The sequence below is a fragment of the Hirundo rustica genome, chromosome 6 (assembly GCF_015227805.2).
Source record: "Hirundo rustica isolate bHirRus1 chromosome 6, bHirRus1.pri.v3, whole genome shotgun sequence".
Lineage (NCBI taxonomy): Eukaryota > Metazoa > Chordata > Aves > Passeriformes > Hirundinidae > Hirundo > Hirundo rustica.
In genome coordinates, this window is record NC_053455.1 from 27,386,167 (window position 1) to 27,404,939 (window position 18,773).

At 40.3% G+C, this 18,773-nt stretch overlaps 1 protein-coding gene across 9 annotated transcripts in view; it reads left to right on the forward strand.

The window, feature by feature from the left end:
* The first annotated feature begins 592 nt into the window (after positions 1-592).
* HECTD1 (HECT domain E3 ubiquitin protein ligase 1) overlaps positions 593-18,773 on the forward strand; it is a 61,687-nt gene continuing 43,506 nt past the window's right edge. For all 9 annotated transcript variants that reach the window (XM_040065918.2, XM_040065924.2, XM_040065926.2 and 6 more), the window contains exons 1-3: positions 593-689; positions 2,764-3,042; positions 18,128-18,362. In XM_040065918.2, the coding sequence (XP_039921852.1) occupies positions 2,903-3,042; positions 18,128-18,362 (375 nt within the window). In that variant the 5' untranslated portion in view covers positions 593-689; positions 2,764-2,902. The remainder of the gene's footprint in view (positions 690-2,763; positions 3,043-18,127; positions 18,363-18,773) is intronic.

Sequence of the window (18,773 nt, forward strand, 5' to 3'; positions counted from 1 at the left end):
ATTGCACAGCATTTCGCAGCACCTATGGCAGCGGGCCACTCTATGCAAAAGGTGTCTCCAGCTACACGGCGCAGTTGAGGTACTTCAAACTCACTGCTCGGTAAGAGCAACCTAAAACCTCCGCTCTGCAAGACGCAGCCCTGCGGCGCTCAAATCCGCTCACCAGATCCCTTTTAATGGAGGTGCTGGAGTGGGGATCAAAGTGTTTTCAAGAGTGGCCCCTGAAAAGTGTAAGCCCCATCGTAAATGTAAAGAATATTATATCCAAGTGAATAACCAGAATACGGCAAGAAATAAAATGACGGGTAAACCATAAATCAAATCCCCACGCAGCCAGGGAAAGGCCACCCGAGGCGGGGAGGCCCTTGGCCGGGGAGGCCGCGGCCGGGGCTCCCCGGGCCGCTCTCGCAGTTCCGCAGCGGCTGCGCGGGGCGGAGCGGGCCGGCGGCCACGGCCCCTTCCCGGCGGAGGCCCCCGCAGCGCCCCCAGCGGCCGCTCCTTCGCCTCAGCTCCGCCCCGAGCGCGGGGCTCCCGCTCCGCCCGCCCACCCCGCGCCGGGCGGAGCGCCATGGATGCCGCTGGCCGCCGCCTGCCGCGGGGCTCGGGCTGCCGCCGCCGCGCCGCTGCTCCGGTGTCGGCGCGGCGCTGAGGGGGGCTCGGCTCCGGCGAGGAGGCTGCGGGAGGCTGAGGTGAGCGGCGGGGATGGCGCGGGCCCTCTCCGGCCCGCGCTGGGAGACGGCGCCTTTCCCGAGCGGCCAGGCCGGGTCACCCTGCGCGGCCTGCGGCTCGCCGGGAACTCGAGCGTCGCTGCCCGGGCCTGTCGGGCCGGGAGGGAGCGGGCCGGAGCCGCGGGCGGGCGGGAGGCGGCGGGTGCCGGAAAGTCCGTGCGAGGGGCCGGGGGCAGAGCGAGGCGGCGCTGCCGGGGAGCCCCTCACGCCGCCGGGCGCCCCGTGCGGGGGCGGCGAGGAGGGGGAGGCGGTGCCTCCCCTGTCCCCGGCGGCGCCGTGTGGGGAAGGGGCCCGAAGCGCCGCGCGGGCCCGGGGCCCGCCTGGTGTGTGCGAGCAGGCCCGGGCGGCGCGGGAGGAGTCGCGCTGCGGCCTGGCCCCTGCTCCGGGGCCGCTCTCTCGGGAGTCGCGGCGGCTCGCCGCGCTCCGTGTTCTGCGCGGTGGTTCCCGTGCCGCCCGTCTGCGGTGTGAGAACAGCAGGTGCCTGTGTTGAACTTAGCCCACTTTCGCTGTCCCTGAATTTTCGTGTTTCTATCGCTATCGCCCATCTCCCTGCTCCCGGAAATAACTATTTAGTTGTGTTAAGGAGAGGTAGAATACTTATACTACGGTCCCGCTTTTACTGTCTGAAAGTTGTTTTGTATAGGATTAGAACAGGAAATGCAGTCTGTAAACATCTTGGAGAGTCATAGGCGTTGTTTAAAACACAGAAAATCAATTTCCTAATATTAAATTACTTTTTACAGTAAGATAATATCGAATATATAACTGGCAAGCAGGAGTTGAGTGATCTGTAATATTGTGGTCCTAAATTGTATAAAAATCCTATCGGTTGTACTTCTGCCACATCTTTGGGTTTGAAGCTATTGTGAAAGAGCTGATTTGGTGTGTGTTTCTTCATATAATACTATTTTCTGATTCCCCTTTGTGGACATGCCCTTGATGGAGTTATTTTTTAACTATTAACTCATTAGCAGCAAGTAAACAAGTAGGCAGACTTTGTCCAGATCAAGCTTCTTCCTCCCACATCACCTCCCCCCTGTTTGTGGGGACACTGTCCAGCATGTCATATTTACCTATGAGTTTGCTAAACTAATGCTTCTTCTCAAAGCTGTGTTTTAAAAGAGTATTATTTTTTCTTGTATGTCTAATTTGGTACGATTGGTTTGTAACCCATTAGCTTTTATATGAAAACAGTTATGTTTGTTGTGTTTTTAGGCAAGGGAGGTAAATTTGACTGTTTGTTAAACACAAAGTAAAATGCAAGCAGATATGTTAAAAATATCTTAACATTTTAAAGGGACTTTTTTGGTCTTCAGCTTGCATGTACAACTATGGCATTGGGCCAACAAATAATGTTGTGTTCCTTATATGTATGTGAATTATTTAAATTATTCACCGGATTTTTTGGAAAGCTACAAAGTAAATATTTTTTCCAAAAAGTCCCCAAATAACCCAACAAACACCTAACTCTTGAAAATGGATGTGATTCTTGTTTTTTTTAATCCTTTGACATAAAAAGCTATTTTCTTTATGTTTGAATGCTGTTTTAAAAGATGAAGGATTCATGAAAGGTTTCCAGAGATTCTGCAAGTCTGTAATTGTACATCTCAGTGTTTTATTTTATGGATTTCTATTTAAAATGTGAAATTCATTATCTTTCTATATTTGAGTAGTTTCATGAGGATGTAATCCATCTCTCGTAAAGCTGAAGACTTTATAATAAAGTGCTATTAAAGGAGGGGGATGGGCAAGACATCACTTTCTTTCTCGTAGCTTTAAGAATACAAAGGGATACCAAAGGATTAAGCACAGTTTTTCTAGCTTTAATTTTGAGTTATCCTCAAAACAGAACAAACTCATTACTATTTACTTGCTTATAAAGCAAGAAAAAACCCCATTTGCTGATAAAATATGTAAAAATTTCCTTAATTTCAGCACAAACATATGCTATACATTTTAGAAAGGACTAAGTACAGGAAGCTCCATGACAGGATTGTGATGATGATTACTTTTTTTTTTTTTCTTTTCTTGCCAGGTGGAAACTACAAAAGCGTGAGGCTGACTGAAGAGAGAAATTAATTGTGCTGAAGTTAGTCTGGCTTCAACAATTAGAGGATACTTTTGGTACTTTTTAGTTGAAGTGGAGGCAGCTTTTTTTTTTTAAATAAAAAACCATGGCAGATGTGGATCCAGACACGTTGCTGGAATGGCTGCAGATGGGGCAGGGGGATGAAAGGGATATGCAGCTAATAGCACTGGAACAGCTCTGCATGCTGCTTCTGATGTCAGACAACGTGGATCGCTGTTTTGAAACGTAAGTAGTTCTGGCTTTTGTTTATGGAATGTTATTTTCCCTTTTCTGCAGCTGAATGTAATATTTAACATTCCTAGAAACTTTCAGCCTCAAAAATGTTTTTACAGACTGAACTTCAGTTTAGATCACTGAAATCAAGTGTTTCTGTTAATGTCACGTGAAGGGCCCTTGTCTGATTAAAAATGTGGTGTTGTTAGGGTGATAGGCAGTGCCTGTTCCGACACAGGAGCTGCTTGCAACTCTTAATACATTTCTTTATATTAAATGATGTGGTTGTGTGTGTGGGGGGGGGGTTAGTTTTGTTTTTTTGTTTGCTTTGGTTTTGGTTTTTTTTTGTGTGTGTGATTGTAATGATCACCTAGATATAGTTAAGCCTCCATACTCTCACAGTACTTTTATCAAGGGATATAGTAGCTGTTTTTGAGTTCTGTAAGTCCAAGCAAAAATCACAAACAATAACCACTCTTCACACAAATATTTTGTCCCTTCTTTGGAGCATGGTGCTGTTTGTGCTACCTTGCTTCTCAACTGCGTTTGTACAAATCATTTGGTACAGTTCCTGCACTCAGTCCTTTTTGTTTTTCTCATAGCACAAAATGCTGCTATAATCACTTCTGTTACTTGAGTGTTGCTGTGCTTGTTACACTACTTCCTGTGACAGCCTAACGCTGCTTTGGAAGAGGTAGCAAAAGTGTAAGCAGTCACAACTTTTACTTTTTTAGTTGGTTTCTTCAGTTCTGATTTTCATGCTCTTGCCTCTCTTCCTTTCCGTGTTTTTTTTCATTGCTCTCACTTCCTTTTCTGTGGCTATGGCTAGTGTTTTTCAGACACATCTGCTTTTCAGGCGTATGGATTCAGAAGCATTTGAGAAGGTAGCCATCTGTTACACTGTTTAGTTTTGTAGCCCTGAAGGAAACAGTTTTCAGACTTACCCTTAGAAGCTGTTCTCGGGACTGCATTTATTACAGGAAATGAGAAATTCATGCATCTCTAAAATTTGGATTTGTAGTAGTTGCAGAGCATTGAGCACAATTTTGTACAGTGCTTTAGAATGTGAAGCTGCCTGTTCTTTGCCTTGGTGAGCTTACAGGTAAAATTTTGACTTGGAAAGCCCTACTGGAGAGAGATCCATTTGGCTTCCCTGTCTATCTATTCTCGTACTACTGATACTGGGGGAGCCTCAGAATTCACCACTATAGAAAGACATTTGGTAGTTAAGAGTGAATTTTTGTGATGATTTTGGGTGAACTGCCTGCTTCAGGATACTCTGTTCTGTACTGGTATAGAATTAGGCATAAGCATTTTTAAGATTATCTTCTGGGTATTTGAAAGTCAGGAATGAAATGTCAACCTTAAAAAATACAAACCAGTTGTGGGTTTTATGCCTCTTATTTAGAACAGGCTTTTATTTCAATATAAATTAATTAAATAGTCCAAGTGCTTTTTTTTCTTGAAGTGTATATAATGAATGCTCTGTTATTGCACTGTTGTGGTTTTAAAATTATTTGTCTGAAAGAAGAAATATTTAAAATGCCATTTGGCATTTTAATCTTTCTTTTGAGTGTCAATACAGTTGAATTTTACTGGTCTTCTAAGTTCTCTGTTTCTTTTGCTCTTGTAAGTTTTCCTCAAAAAGAAGAGTATGAAATGTAAATAGGAGAAGAAGTTACCGAAGTTCTCTGCCTGTTGAAGCGATTTTGCAATAATGTTGAAACTGCTACTTTTTATTGGCTCTGTGAATATACTGAAGTGTATGATCTGGTACCGTGGTATTTGGTGAGCTGACATGGTAGCTCATTGCCTTCTTCCCGATTATCACCCACCCTTTTTATTGCTCCCAACCATTCTCTTGCTCTTGCCACTGTCAGGGCTTACTGGACTCTAATTCAGTGCGAGTGCAAGCTGCTCTTTGAGCCTGCTGAAGAAGGTTGTTAGTTTTCTGCTGTTACAAGTGAGTTACAGCATATAGAGAGGAGTCTGACGAGCACTGGAGGTGGAACTGCGTAACTGGAAATATGGGAGAGGCAGAGAAAGGTATACTGCCTTCAGTGGAGAACTTCTCAGTGATTGTCTCAGGTGCTTATGGACGCCTGCGTTTCAAGGTGAATTTATTTATTTTGGAGCTCTGTAAGATTTTAAAATCTTTCCAAATGATAGTTAAATAGCCAAAATTGTCATGTGCTGAGAGGGTATAACTAAAATAATAATGGTTAATATTTTATAGTTCCTTTTCAGCTTGTTTTTTAAAGGAATGGCTGTTTGCTGAAATAGGAGATTTACTGTGTGACAGAAGGGCTACTAAACCCCATTATTCAGGAACTAATTTTGAAAATATTTTCAGTGCATGCCTGATCTAGAATATGATGCATTTTTCTGTTGGTAATAAACCCAGCCTCTAGACTTTACAATTTTTTTTCTTCTACTAAGTAAGAACAGCATTTCCAAGGTTTTGGACGCTGTGCACATGTTATTTGAAGATCTTGAAATTGTTTGTTGCTATTAGTTATATGTTGACAAAACTTTAATGAAAATTTTTCATCTATGAAACTCAACAACTTTGAGATGGACTTTTAAAACAGTTTCTCGGAGAATGAAATGCTAGGTTTTTCACAGCTTATTTAGAGTAACTTTAAATATTAAGTATTAGTCCACTTTTACATAAGAAATTATATGCTTTTGTGTGATATAAGCTAAGAGAAAGCCCATCATTTTAGTGAAGTATGTCTGGTGATTAAAAGCTGCATATGGTGAGGACTGGCAAAGCTGTGAAACAAGACCACATTAAAAATATTGAAATGAATGCTATGCACCATGTCTAAACCCACAACACAGTTTCCATACTGCTTTCTTAAGGAGTTAAGGGCAATACACAATCTTACTTAGCAAAGCTGAATGGAAAAAAAAAGTATTGCAATATTGGATTCAGAATCTTGCACTTCATTTTTGCAGTGAAGTAACAGGGTTACTTTGCAGACATGTTCTGAAGGAAATTATATAGCTAATGATAAAGGCTGTGATTTGCTTTTGTTTGAGAGTGGATGGATATTGAAACTAGTGTTTCAGGTCAGCTCCAAACTGGAAGCAGGCACACGTGCAGTGTGGTGTATTTCATGATGTTCTTGGGGAGTTCTAGCAGCGTCACAGCAGATTTCGAGGTATGCAGCTGATTAACAGGTAGTGCTGCCAAATAATATTTGCTGTTTCTTTACTCCTTCCCAGATTTACATATTGCATCCAATTAAATTATTTTGCAAGTTACTCATATGTGAACATTACAAAAATCAGTGGCATATTCATCTTCTGGTGATAATGAGTCACAGACACTGCTAGTCACTTGGCATGAAGAATGGCTAACATTTTACCAGCAGCAAAAGCCACTAGCTCGAACTACAGAAACTTAATGCATGAGGAGAAACAGTTTTGTTAAATAGTTGAGATGGAGTAAAACAGCAAAACTGTTGTGCTTATACGTGTTAGTCCCAAATTGTAGTTAAACTGTGCGCTATCAAATCCACTTGAACAGGAGTTTAAAGAATGCATTTAATATAACTTAATTGAAATGATGGGCTTTTTTTGTCTTTTAAATTACCTATAACAATTTAAATGTATGTAGAGGCTCTTAGTTGCAATCTCAGCTTATTATTGTAGCCCTTTTCTGCATAGGTGTTTCAGCTTATTCTTTTTCCACCTTGTGTGATTGCTTCACTTTTTTTTTGGTGAAATAAAACTAGAACTCTTCTGGTCAGGCTTTCTGTTGCTGTCTGTCACAGTAAAAGTACTTAGCTATTAATGACAATGGAAATTTGTAGATTAAGGCACTCGTGTAACAAAGTAAGACCTGCTTAAAACCTTTTTTACACAGCAAATTAAATAGGCCTTATTAATGCTCAGAAGGAGAAAACATCTTTCTCTTTGGCTGTTCTGTAAGTTACCTCTGTATATTTAGTGTTAACAGATCTGGTAAGCGAAAACTTATCAGGAGTAATCAGCTCATTTGACAAATAAAAATTGTGCAAAGGGTCATATGTTAGATTTCTAATGTGTGAAGTAGGAATCCTTTCAGTTTATTTTTTAGATCAAGTATGTTTACTTGAATTCACACTAAACATTTTTCTTTCCAAAGTATCTATTCACTAGGGAGAAAGTATATATCTTTATCTTGTATTTGCTAACAGGTATAAGAATAAATTCTAGAGAGCCAAAGACTGTTGATGTGAGCTAGTGAGACTGTTATTGTGGAACAGTTAACTTTACCTCTACCTGCTTAAAACTACATTCTCCTATGTTTATCAGGATTGTAAAATTCCAATAAATCAAAGTTAGATATATAGAGGAAATCAATTTTTCCTCTAGAGATAGGGATAGGAATCCAAAGTTCTGGTTTTCAGGAATATATTTACAATCTGGGCTGCCTTTAAAAGCATCTTTGTGATTCAAACAGTAAAGTACCCTTTAACAGGTCGGACAGTTGTGGAAAAACTAACAGGCTGAGAGAGCAGCTCTGTTGCTATCAAGGTGGTTTCACGTTTTGTGGCCTACAGGTTTGCTCTTTCTGTTATTTTAATGAAAAAATAAAGTCAGATCATTGCTACACTTTTGTGCTGGAGTGCAGCGTTGAGTAAATTCGAAAATGTATTGCTGTCAACAATAGACTACAGTTTTCATTATTTTAAACCATGCAAAGCATATGTTCATAGGGAATTATTGGTTTGCACTAATGCAGACATCTCTCCCAAATGAAATTTTGTTAGTTACAGTGACAAATCTCATGTGTTTCCTACTAAGCTTTTTTTCTTTTAACGAAGGCAGAGGATATGGCAGCAGTGAAATACCAGCACTGGAGTAATTTACTCTGTGGCCTCCAATATAGTGAGATCTTTAGCATCCTATAGCGGGGTTTTCTGAGATGGAAGTAGGGGTGTGCTCTGTATTTTTCAGGGAGCAACTTTGTTACAATGTGATGTTTAGAATTACTCCTGATATTTAGGTCTGTTTTATTGTTGTTTTTTGGTTTTTTTTCTCTTTTTCAGTTATAAGAATTCTAAAATAATAATGTCTTTCTGGTTGCTCCTTGTAAAATGGGAATTGTGACCTCATTGTCACTGGTATTGTGGAGATTAATTAACCTTGTCTAGTTATTTTGAGAACATCAAAGGTTGCAAAAGTCAGAAGGGAAGATTAAGTCTAAATTGACATCCTCTCTTCTGTCCTGATCCTTATGTTTTATGTGGTTATTACTGGATTGAGCATCTTGTTTGATACAAGCATAATGTGTAGCTAATGCTTCTGAGACGGCATCCTCTTAATTTTACCCTCTCTTTTGCTATTAAATCTGCTGCCTAAGTTGTCTTTGTTGAAATTTCCTTGCTCTTTCCCATAAGAATTGACCAGTCTGATGAATTCTGTATACAGCAGTCAGTTCACCTTTTCCTGTTTAGATTAAAAGCTAGTAGTGTTATTGTGAATATACCTGCACACAAAGATTTCATTAGCTCTTGATCTTCCTCCCCTTCTCTAGTAATTCAGTTTAGAAGTTCTTCAGAAATACTTTCCAGTGTTGCCTTCATACATGCTGTTTATAGTAGTGCCTTTGACTTAGTGTTAACAGTTAAACATGCCAAGTTGGGTTAGTTTGTTTCCAAAACTTTGTACAGTAAATGTGGTTTTAGTTGTGTATCTTCAGAGTTGCTTTCAAGGCTATGAGTGCTTGCTGCTTAGTTATGGCTTGATGTATTACCTAGACTAAGATCTGTAACTTGGCATTTGTGTGTGTTTAAACACATTTTGTTTAAATGAGCTTGTGCCTCTGGGTATTCCAGACAACTCATCACATTGTCACTATTCATTCTGGCATTTAATTTTTTTTTTTTTCTAGTGGTATCGTCAAGTATCCTTTGGTTCAGAATTTTGCGTGTGAGATAAAACTGAAGTGATTCTTGCAAGTACTGTGCAAAAGATGGGTGCAGTGTTAAGGCATCATCTTTTGAAAGCGTCAGCTCCTAACAGATTGCATGAGACCAATAAAAGATGTTACAGGAATTTCAAACTGTGGGCTTCCTTTCTTTCATGACTACTGGTCAAGTGATTTTTAATATAGGCCTCCTAAGAAGAGGTATAGATAGCACAGATATTAAGTAGATTGCTAATAGTGGAAGTTTTCTTGTCTAAGTCAGTTCTTTTTTTGAGCACCTGAGAATCCAGTAGAAGCTAGTGGGGAGGTGTACATATTTAGGCACACATACTAAGTCATACTTTTTGTTTAAATTGCTTATTTCCTTTTGAGATGTTGACAGATGTAATATGTGCTCAAAGCATTATCTATTTGCACAATTGAGGTTGCTACTAGTGGAAATCATCAGCAGAAAGACCTGTAGTTTCACATTCTTTAATTTATTCAGCTATTGTGGACTAAGTGTCTGTAAAATATTTACAAAATGCTGGAGATTGGAGAACAAACATGTGGCATTATTGCCCTGAGGTATGGCATAGCTTTTGTAAGATACTGAAAAATGCAAAAGGCAGCCTAACACATCCTTTATAAATTCAGGAATAAAGCAAATGATGATTTATTTAGAAATACAGAAATTACCTATCCTGTGGAAACTGTTTCCCTGTACAGATTTTTCTTATTTTCCATTTGACACAACTGATATTTACTGAATGTGTAGTTGAATACTAAATGTCCAATAGTAATTGTCTTCCTGCCTAATAATGGACTCTCAGAAGAGTAATTTATTTAGCTAAAAAAAAGTTTGTAGTAATTTATTTTTTTAGTAATTTATTACTCTCAGAATATACTTTATTTAGCTAAAAGAAAGCTTGAAAGTGTTTTTAAATGTCAAATTCCAATTCTAAATGAATTTCATTTCTAATAAAGTGGGGTTTCTACTGGAATGAATACAGGATGGAATTGTTAATTCTCCAGCTTTATTTTACTGGCCTGGGCAGTGATTGCAATTAAGAGTAGAGATTCAAAGTTGTGCAAATTTTAATGTTTAGTAATTCTGGTAAAAGTTCCTAAATTGCCAGTTAATTTTTAGTTGCTTTTTCCTCGAACCGTTAAAATACAGTATGATGTGTCTAAAGTCTTATACATGAGTGACGTTTTCTGGACTTCATTTGTATTGTAACAGTGTTATATGGAAACAGTGAAAGATGTGTTTTGGCAATGAATCCAGAATACCTACAGGCAGTGCAGGTGTGTGGGTTCTCTTGTGAATGGTCTTGATTGCTCTGCTGCTGGTTTTGGTTCATATGTGGAAACAAAACAGTCTTCCAGCAAAAGAAACAATGAGGGAAAGTCAGAGATCTTTTCCCATGGAAAGAACTGCAGAAAGGAAAAACAATCATTACTCAAAAAGAAACCTGCTTTGCTTTAAGAAAAATCAGGTGTGCAGGATGTTCTTAAAAGTGTCAAAGTTGTGTGACGTGTTGTTGTAAATGTTTATCTGGTATATTTTTCCTCAAAAACTCTTACTAATGAGAGTTAACATCAGAATTTTAGTTTTTATTTAAATTTATTATATATTAAGTAGTGTATACACGTATAATTCCTTTTTTCCCCACTTTTAACTGGTCTCAGCAGCAGATGGTATGTGTTAAAGATCCAGCTATTGCTGGCAGGCAGCTGGGCTTGGTTTTCTGCCACAAGTCACATGTCTTGGACCAGGCAGCTTCACTGAAGGCTTTGTCACATGCCAGGGGCTCTGCATCAACTGAATCCAGCGGTTACTTTGGAATTGAGTAACACACCCTAATGCTAGCAGTAGTTGTTAACTGTTTTGAGGATGAACTGAACTGCTAGCTTTTCCTTACGTTTTCTTTTTAAACATGGCAGCAGTGTAGTCTTCACTGTCTGTTTCTGTTTTAGCTAAGGATTTTAAGTGGATTAAAATATTAAATGTAATTACAGAAATGAGTTTACAGTTCCTATTTTTACCTCCTTGGTATCTTTTTACATTGGCAAGCTGTAAAATCAGCTGAGTCACTTCATTAGAGTTGAAGGGATTAGCCCTGGTAGGAGCTTACTGCTGTAGCTATTTAAAAATTTTGTATCCCTATGGATATTTCTGTTCCTAAAGAGGTGTGTGTGTCTGTGTGTGTGTAAAGGTTCAGAAGTGTGTCAGCATATGGAGTTATGCTGATTATAGTGCTGTAAATTCTGTAGTAATGTAATTATATGGACAAATTTTCTTAGCCTTTCTTGACATCAAGATGATTATGATATTTAGAAAATGTTTTTTGATTTTTTTTTTGGCAGAGAAAGAATGCATGTAAAAGAATTTGTGTATTATGCTCTTTACAACAATATATTTAATTATAAATTATACAGAATCAGCACTTTTTAATGTGGTTTACTTTTTGATGTCAGTACAGGAAACAGAATGCTCTAGTACCCTAATCTTAATAGATCATAATATAGATGGGAAATATTGATAAGGAATGTTACCTATTTTGGACAAACCTATCTTTCTGCAAGATCTTTGAAACGTGGTGGGTGGAAAACTTGAAAGATAGTAACTATCAGCAGCTCTTCTTCTGGAGGTACAGGAATGAAGTTGGGTGGACATTGAGAGCTGCAAGACTTAAAGTAATTAGCAAGAGCTCTAGTGTGGGTTGTAGAGTAACCTCATTAACTTGAAGTTGGTCTTTCACTAAGGAGTAACATAGAGTGACCTCATTAATTCACTAAGTAGTCCCTAATCACTCTTCTAAAGTACACATTTTAAGTACTTTAGGAAGTGCCCAATGTGATACTAATACAGCTCCCTAGAAATAAAAATCTAAAAATATTTTCCTTTCATTTTCATGTTTATTTGAAGAAGGGCCTAAATAGAAAACTGAACTTGGGAGGTACCTATTTGCCATTATTTTCTGATCTGAATAGACACTATTAAAGAATAGCCTTTTCTCTATTAAGGAAAACTCACCACTATATTTTTGCTTGTTTCACTGCAAATATGTCATTGTGATTCCATTCCTACAACTTTAGGATTTTTCTATCATAGTTTCTTTTTTTTTTCCTGAGATGTATTTGTTCTAGTTAATATATGGTCTGGATAAAAGCAACATGTGAACCCAGTTTTGCTATTGGGATGGTTTAGAAATTATGCACTTAGCTTTCTTTTTCCTTGGTGAGTGTTGATGCTTGCAGGTTTATGGATGTATTTTTCTCTTGGAAATCAAAAGCATCATTTGTCAGCAGGTGGAAGTGCACTAAAAGCTGATCATTGGTTGCTATCCTGTCACATCAGTTAATTTAGTACTTTAGCTCTGACCTCAGTTTCCTTTCTGTCCCAGGAAGTTTTCAGTCTTGTTTTTCCCATGTAGACTGTTTTCTAAAGGTGAGTCCAATGTTCAGCCTTTGTCTGTGTTATGGACACTCCTGGAATGCTTTGTTTTACTACCTGTCAAAATGCATTTTAGTTCTGAGCATAGCCATAGTTAGAACAGCAATAAAATCTTTTTTACTAGGGGGCCCTAATCTTCCTCCTCCAATATCTGAAGCAGTTCTAGGTCCTTTCGATCTATTTTGGCCTGCCTAAGAAAGCCAGTAAGGATTTACCTTGGAATTATGGTGTGATAGTGATGCATACATAACATGATTGTCTGATTCACTCTTTGGTTCCTGCTGGTGTTGACTGCATTTGCTTACTTGGTGCTTCATTAAAAAGAGGGGCTGATCCTGAGGAGGTGCTGTGTTTGGCCTGTTGCTAGAGTTGCTTCTAGGTAAGCAGTGGATTTCTTTTCCCTCTGTTGCTTTTGTTTATACTTTAGTGCCTTTACTTGGGATTGGATTAAGTGAAGACTCAAGGGCTACTCTGAAAACCCATTTTCACAATTTTGAGGCATAAAGACCACTGAATAAGGGCAACACTTTGGTCAAATGCCTGCACAGAGAAATCCCAATGGAACTGTCTGAACAGAAGGCAGAGGTGTACTTTGGGCATTTGCTATATGGCTCTGATGGTGTTGCACCCCATTTCTCGTTGTGGGGCTGGTGTTCCCACCTACACCTGTTAGTTCTTTCTCTGGCATTACTCACACAGGTACATTCTTCTCCCTGAGACAATGTAGAGCTGATGCTCATCGTTTCCACCACAGGAGGCTGTGTCATCACTTAGTGCAGATTTGGGGATTAAAGGGTGATCACTGTAGAGCTGACCTGTGTCCTTTTGTTTGTATGCAGTTCTTGATGGAAAAGTTAGCTACAGCAAAAAGACTGAAGTCCTTCAAAATGACAGCTAGGCAATTCTATGCTGTAATTGTTTAGCTGCCTGTTTGAGAAGATCATTGCTGGAGCACCAGGGATGTGTTCATATATCCTTCTTTCCTGCTATCACAGGCTGAACCATTGATGCAGACTGTGTGTAGACAAAACTGGCACTTCTGGTCTCTTGTTTTCAGGAACTTTGCACACTGATAAGGCCTGAGGGAGCTTCAACAAGCCAAAAAATCTGAATTTATCTATATAGTCTGTGTGTGCTTATGAGTGTAATCTGTATATATCGGGATATGTCTGGAGAGGAGACTGTACAACCTGTCTGTTTGTAATTGCCAAGTCACTCTCCATGATTCCATGAAAAGTCAATGCAGTCCCAAGTTACTGGAAAAGGAAATATTGAACCTATCTATAAAGGGTAGAAAGGAGGAACCTGGGAACTACTGCCCTGTCAGCTTCACCTCTGTGCCTGGGAAGCTGCTCCTAGAATCTGTGCTAAGGCACATGGAGGATGGGGAGATGGTTTGAGAGAGCCACCAGGACTTCATCCAGGGCTTCATCAAGCCCGGCCTGACCAACCCTGTGGCCTTCTGTGATGGGGTGACTCTGTCAGTGGACAGGGGAAGGGCTACAGATGTCACTTCCCTCAACTTCTGTAAAGCCTTTGACAAGGTTCCTCCCAACCCTCTTCTCTCCAAATTGGAGAGAGAAGGATTTATGGGACTGTTAGATGGATTAGAAATTGGTTGAACGGTCACATCCAGAGGGTAGTGGTCAATAGCTCAGAGTCCTGATGGACATCAGTGACAAGTGATCTGTTTTGGGAGCAGTGTTATTTAATATCTTCATCAATGACATAGACAAAGAGATTGAGTGCATCCTCTGCAAGTTTGCAGATGATACCAAGCTGAGTGGTGTGGCTGACACACCTGAAAGGTGGGATACCCTCCAGGGGCATGAAAAAGTTTGAGAAGTGGGCACATGGGATTCTCATGAGTTTTAACAAGACCAAGTGCTGGTGCTGCACCTGGCTTGGGGCAATCCCCTGTACAGCACAGGCTGGGGATGAACAGATGGAGAGCAGCCCTGCCCAGAGGGACCTGGGGGTGCTGCTGGGTGAGAGGCTGGACATGACCCTGCCATGGGCACTCCCAGCCCAGAGAGCCAAACGTGTCCTGGGCTGCATCCAGAGCAGCGTGGGCAGCAGGGGAGGGAGGGCATTCTGCCCCTCTGCTCTGCTCTGCTGAGACCCCACCTGCAGGGCTGCATCCAGCTCTGGGTGCCAGCACAGGAAGGACATCACCTGCTGGAGTGACTCCAGAGGGATGGAGCACCTCTCCTGTGAGGAAAGGCTGGGAAAACTGAGGTTGTTCAGCCTGGAGAAGAGAAGGCTTTGGGCTAATGTAATTATGGCCTTCCGGTAGCTGAAGGGAGCCTACATGAAAGCTGGAGAGCTGAAGCTCTTTTTACAAGAGCATGTGGTGACAGGACAAGGTTACTCTAGTGGATTGACCATAGCTGAATGCCAGGCACCCACCAAAGCTATTCTGTTGTTCCCCTCTGCAATTGGGCAGGAGAGAGAGAATATAATGAAGGGTTCATGGTTGAGATAAGGTGTGGGAGAGAGATCACTCACAAAATACTGTCTTAGGAAAAGCAAAGTTGAATTGGGGATATTAACTGAATTTATTACTAACAAAATCAAAGCAGAATAATGAGAAGTAAAATAAATCTTAAAAACACCCGTTACCCTTTTTTTCTTCCCAGTCTCTACTTCCTCCTCCACCAGTAGTGCAGGGAGATGGGTAATGGGGTTATGGTCAGTTCATCACTCACTGTTCCTGCTGCTGCTCAGGAAGAGGAGTCCTTCCCCTGTTCCAGTGTGGCGTTCCTCCCATAGGTGACTGTCCTCCAGGAACTTCTTCAATGTGAGTCCATCCCATGGGCAACAGCTGCAGTGTGGGTCACTCTTCCATGGGGTGCAGCCCTTCAGGCACAGCCTGCTCCAGCATGGATTTCCCCTGGGCTGGCACCCTCTTGGGCATCCATCTGCACCAGTTTGGGTTTCCTCCATGGGCTGCAGGTGGATCTCTGCATCCCTGTGGTCCTCCATGTGCTGCAGGGAAACCTGAGCTCCAGCACTTCCTGCCCCTTCTCCGTGTTGGTGTCTGCAGAGCTGTTCCTCTCACATGTTGTCACCCTGCTCTTCTCTGACCACAATTACATCTATACAATGACTTTTTTATTTTTCTTAAATATGTTATCACAGAGGTGTTACCACCATTCCTGATTGACTCAGCATTGGTGAGCAGCAGGTCCATCCTGGAGCCACCTGGCATTGGCTCTGCTTGACATGGGGAAGCTTCTGGCAGCTTCTCACCGAAGACACCCTTGTAGTTCCCTCTGCTACCAAAACCTGGTCACACAAACCCAGTATAACTGCCCAGAGAAGCTGTGGATGTCCAGTCCTTGGAATTGTTCAAGGCAGGGTTGGGTGGAGCTCTGAGCAACCTGGTCAAGTGAAAGGTGTCCCTGTCCGTGGTGGGAGGGTTGGAGCTGAATGATCTTTAAGGTCCCTTTCAACCCGGGCCATTCTGTGATGAAACCTGATTTTCTTAGGGGAAGACTGGATATCATTCCTCTAAATCAAAAACACATGTGCTGACAGCAAGTGGAGTTTGTTCTATACCTGCTGATTGAAAACGTGGTCTCTGATTAGTGTAGGTAGAGGTTCTGGCAGAAAGGTCACTTAAAAAACCCTCAACCCTTAAGTTTGTGCTAGAATGCTGTGCTTTTATAAGGACAGCATTGCTGGTACAGTACACTGGCATTTGTGTGCTGACAAAGAATTCAGTATAAATTATATGCTCTTAGTAACTCAGTATTTTACTATGTCTGCTGGGTAATTGGCTCATAGGTGGTTTAAGGACAGGAATTTTAATTTTATTTTCTTTTTAAAATTTTCTTTGAAAAAAATACAGCTGAGTTCCTTTTGTGTTGTGTTTCTTTATAAGCTGTTAAATCATAGAAGAAAAAGTAGGTTTTAGATTTGCTAAGTACGGCTTTTAAGTTTCTGCAGCTGTGTGGCCATCCAAGAAGAATGGTGTACTACTCTTGCTAGTATTAAAATAGACAGCGGAGCTCCCTGCTTTCTACTTGGTAATATGTGTGTGGGTTTGTTTGGGACTTTTTAAGATTTGTGTTTATTGGATTTTTTCTTGCCATATAGTTTGAACAACATTGTTCATGGCAATGTTTTAGTGATCTGCCTGGTGTTGCATAAAATTCAATATAAAAGATCCAACACCAAAACCCTTGAATACATTGTCCATTTTAAATTTTATATACTGAAATGCTTCTTGTGTGAGCATAATAATAAGTACAAATTTCAGACCTTACCCCGCCCCCAGTGGATAATGTCTAAAATGCAAAGTTACTGTATAAATCCTTCTTAAAGATGTAGAGTTAAATAGCAAATTTCTCAAGCACGACAGACAGTATAGGCTGGATAGGCCAGTATAAGTCTTACATATGTGATTGAGCTTTATTGAAGCTTCACTTATTACTTTGTCCTGAAGTATTGTTGGGTAATGTATTTATTTGTCAGGCAGCAATATTAGTTACTTCATAAAACATGGTAAGATCTTGAAGGAAACTATTAACATTTTGCTCTCCCAGGATTTGGTGTCTTTGTGTGAGTCATTGCATACCAGATGGGATACTGAATGACCTCTGAGTCTTCAGAATGATTCATCAACAAGTACTTCACCTGTCTTCCAGACTAAAAAACATGTTGTTATTATTTCCTCTCTGGATTTAGGAAAGTTTTGGGCTATCTTTTGAAAACCAAAACCCTCCTTAAAGGAAAAGTTGCAATATTTACTTCCTGTGGATTTAGTCTGGTACTCTACATCTAGGGTTGAGGTATCCAGCCATTTTGACTACCGTCACAGCATATATCCCCTTCACTTAATTCCCCACCATCACCTTGGAAGACTTTTTCCACTGGGGTGAGCCATCATAATGCTAAGTTATGCTAAATATGCTGCTGGAAGATAAATTGACTTAAAATATAGCTCTGTGTCTTTGAACTTTTGATCCAAATCAGTCTTATCCACAGCTGTTCTAATAATGAAAAGTATTGTTTCAGTTTATGTTCTGTAATGTCAGAGGAATAGAAAGAGGACCATTGCAGCTTGCTTTTTTTTGTTTTGAAGTTTTGGGGATGTTCTTCATCATTGTTGCATATGGAAATGAGGCTAACAATAAGGAGGCCAGAGGCTACTGAGACATGGATATAGAGAGAAAATGCTGTAGATGCAATCTACATTAATTAAATGTGTTCTCAGCGTGATTAAGGAGAAGAAATGAGGCAGAGGGTAGGGGAGGAGACTGAAATAGGATAAAAAGACAAGGGAAACAGCCTAAGGGAGAAGGACCACTCAAAATTAAATTGTCTATTAAACCCAAAGTATTTAGTCTTTGTGTATAAAATTTTATGGTTAAGTAGCTATTAATCATCATGAACCTTGAAACACAGTTAAGAAAACATGCATTGTTTGGTGATGTGAGGTTAATTCCTAGAAAAAAATCCCAACAAGATAAATTTTTCCCCTGTACGACTGTAAAATCTCGAGAGTATCTTTTTCTGCTGGCTCCTTAATGCAACATCTTTTCAGTTTACCTCTTTGAATTTTCGTGTCTGTATGAGATACAGTGTTCTAAATGAATGTTCTGAACCAACCGTGAACTAGTTGAGCAAATGATGTGTGCATGGAAAACATTAATGTGGAAGTGTATGAAATTGCTTAATGTAGAGAAGTGTGCACAACATAGTAATGTGTTGTGGTTTTTTCCCTGCAGATGCCCTCCTCGAACATTTTTGCCAGCACTGTGCAAAATTTTTCTTGATGAAAGTGCTCCAGACAATGTACTGGAAGTAACAGCTCGTGCCATAACGTATTACCTGGATGTATCAGCTGAATGCACCCGTAGGATTGTGGGAGTGGACGGAGCTATCAAAGCACTTTGTAATCGTTTAGTAGTTGTTGAACTGAACAACAGAACGAGCAGAGATTTGGCTGAGCAATGTGTGAAGGTAAGTATACTTAAGAACCTCATGTTTTTAAAGAGCTGGATAATTTGCTATTTCCAAAGAGCATCCTCGTATTCTGATCCTATTTTTTAAATTAAAATGTGGTGCAAAAACATAGGCTGTGACAAAAGTGTACATGTCAATGCTGCTGCTTATCCTTACTGTCAGTCCAGTGCTCTTCACACTTTGATTTTCTTTAAGAAAAAAGTATAGAAAAGGAAATGAAAAATAGTTGAAGAAATTTCCTGCTTATCTTGTATGACTAGAATGACAAGGACTGTTTTTATGCTACCAAAGAAATGAAGAATTGTTCCAGATACAGATAAATTACCTGGCGTGAAAAAATCATCTGCTGCCTTTTCAATAGCACTAGATATAGCTCCCCTGCACCCTTGTGAAGATTTTAGAGAAATT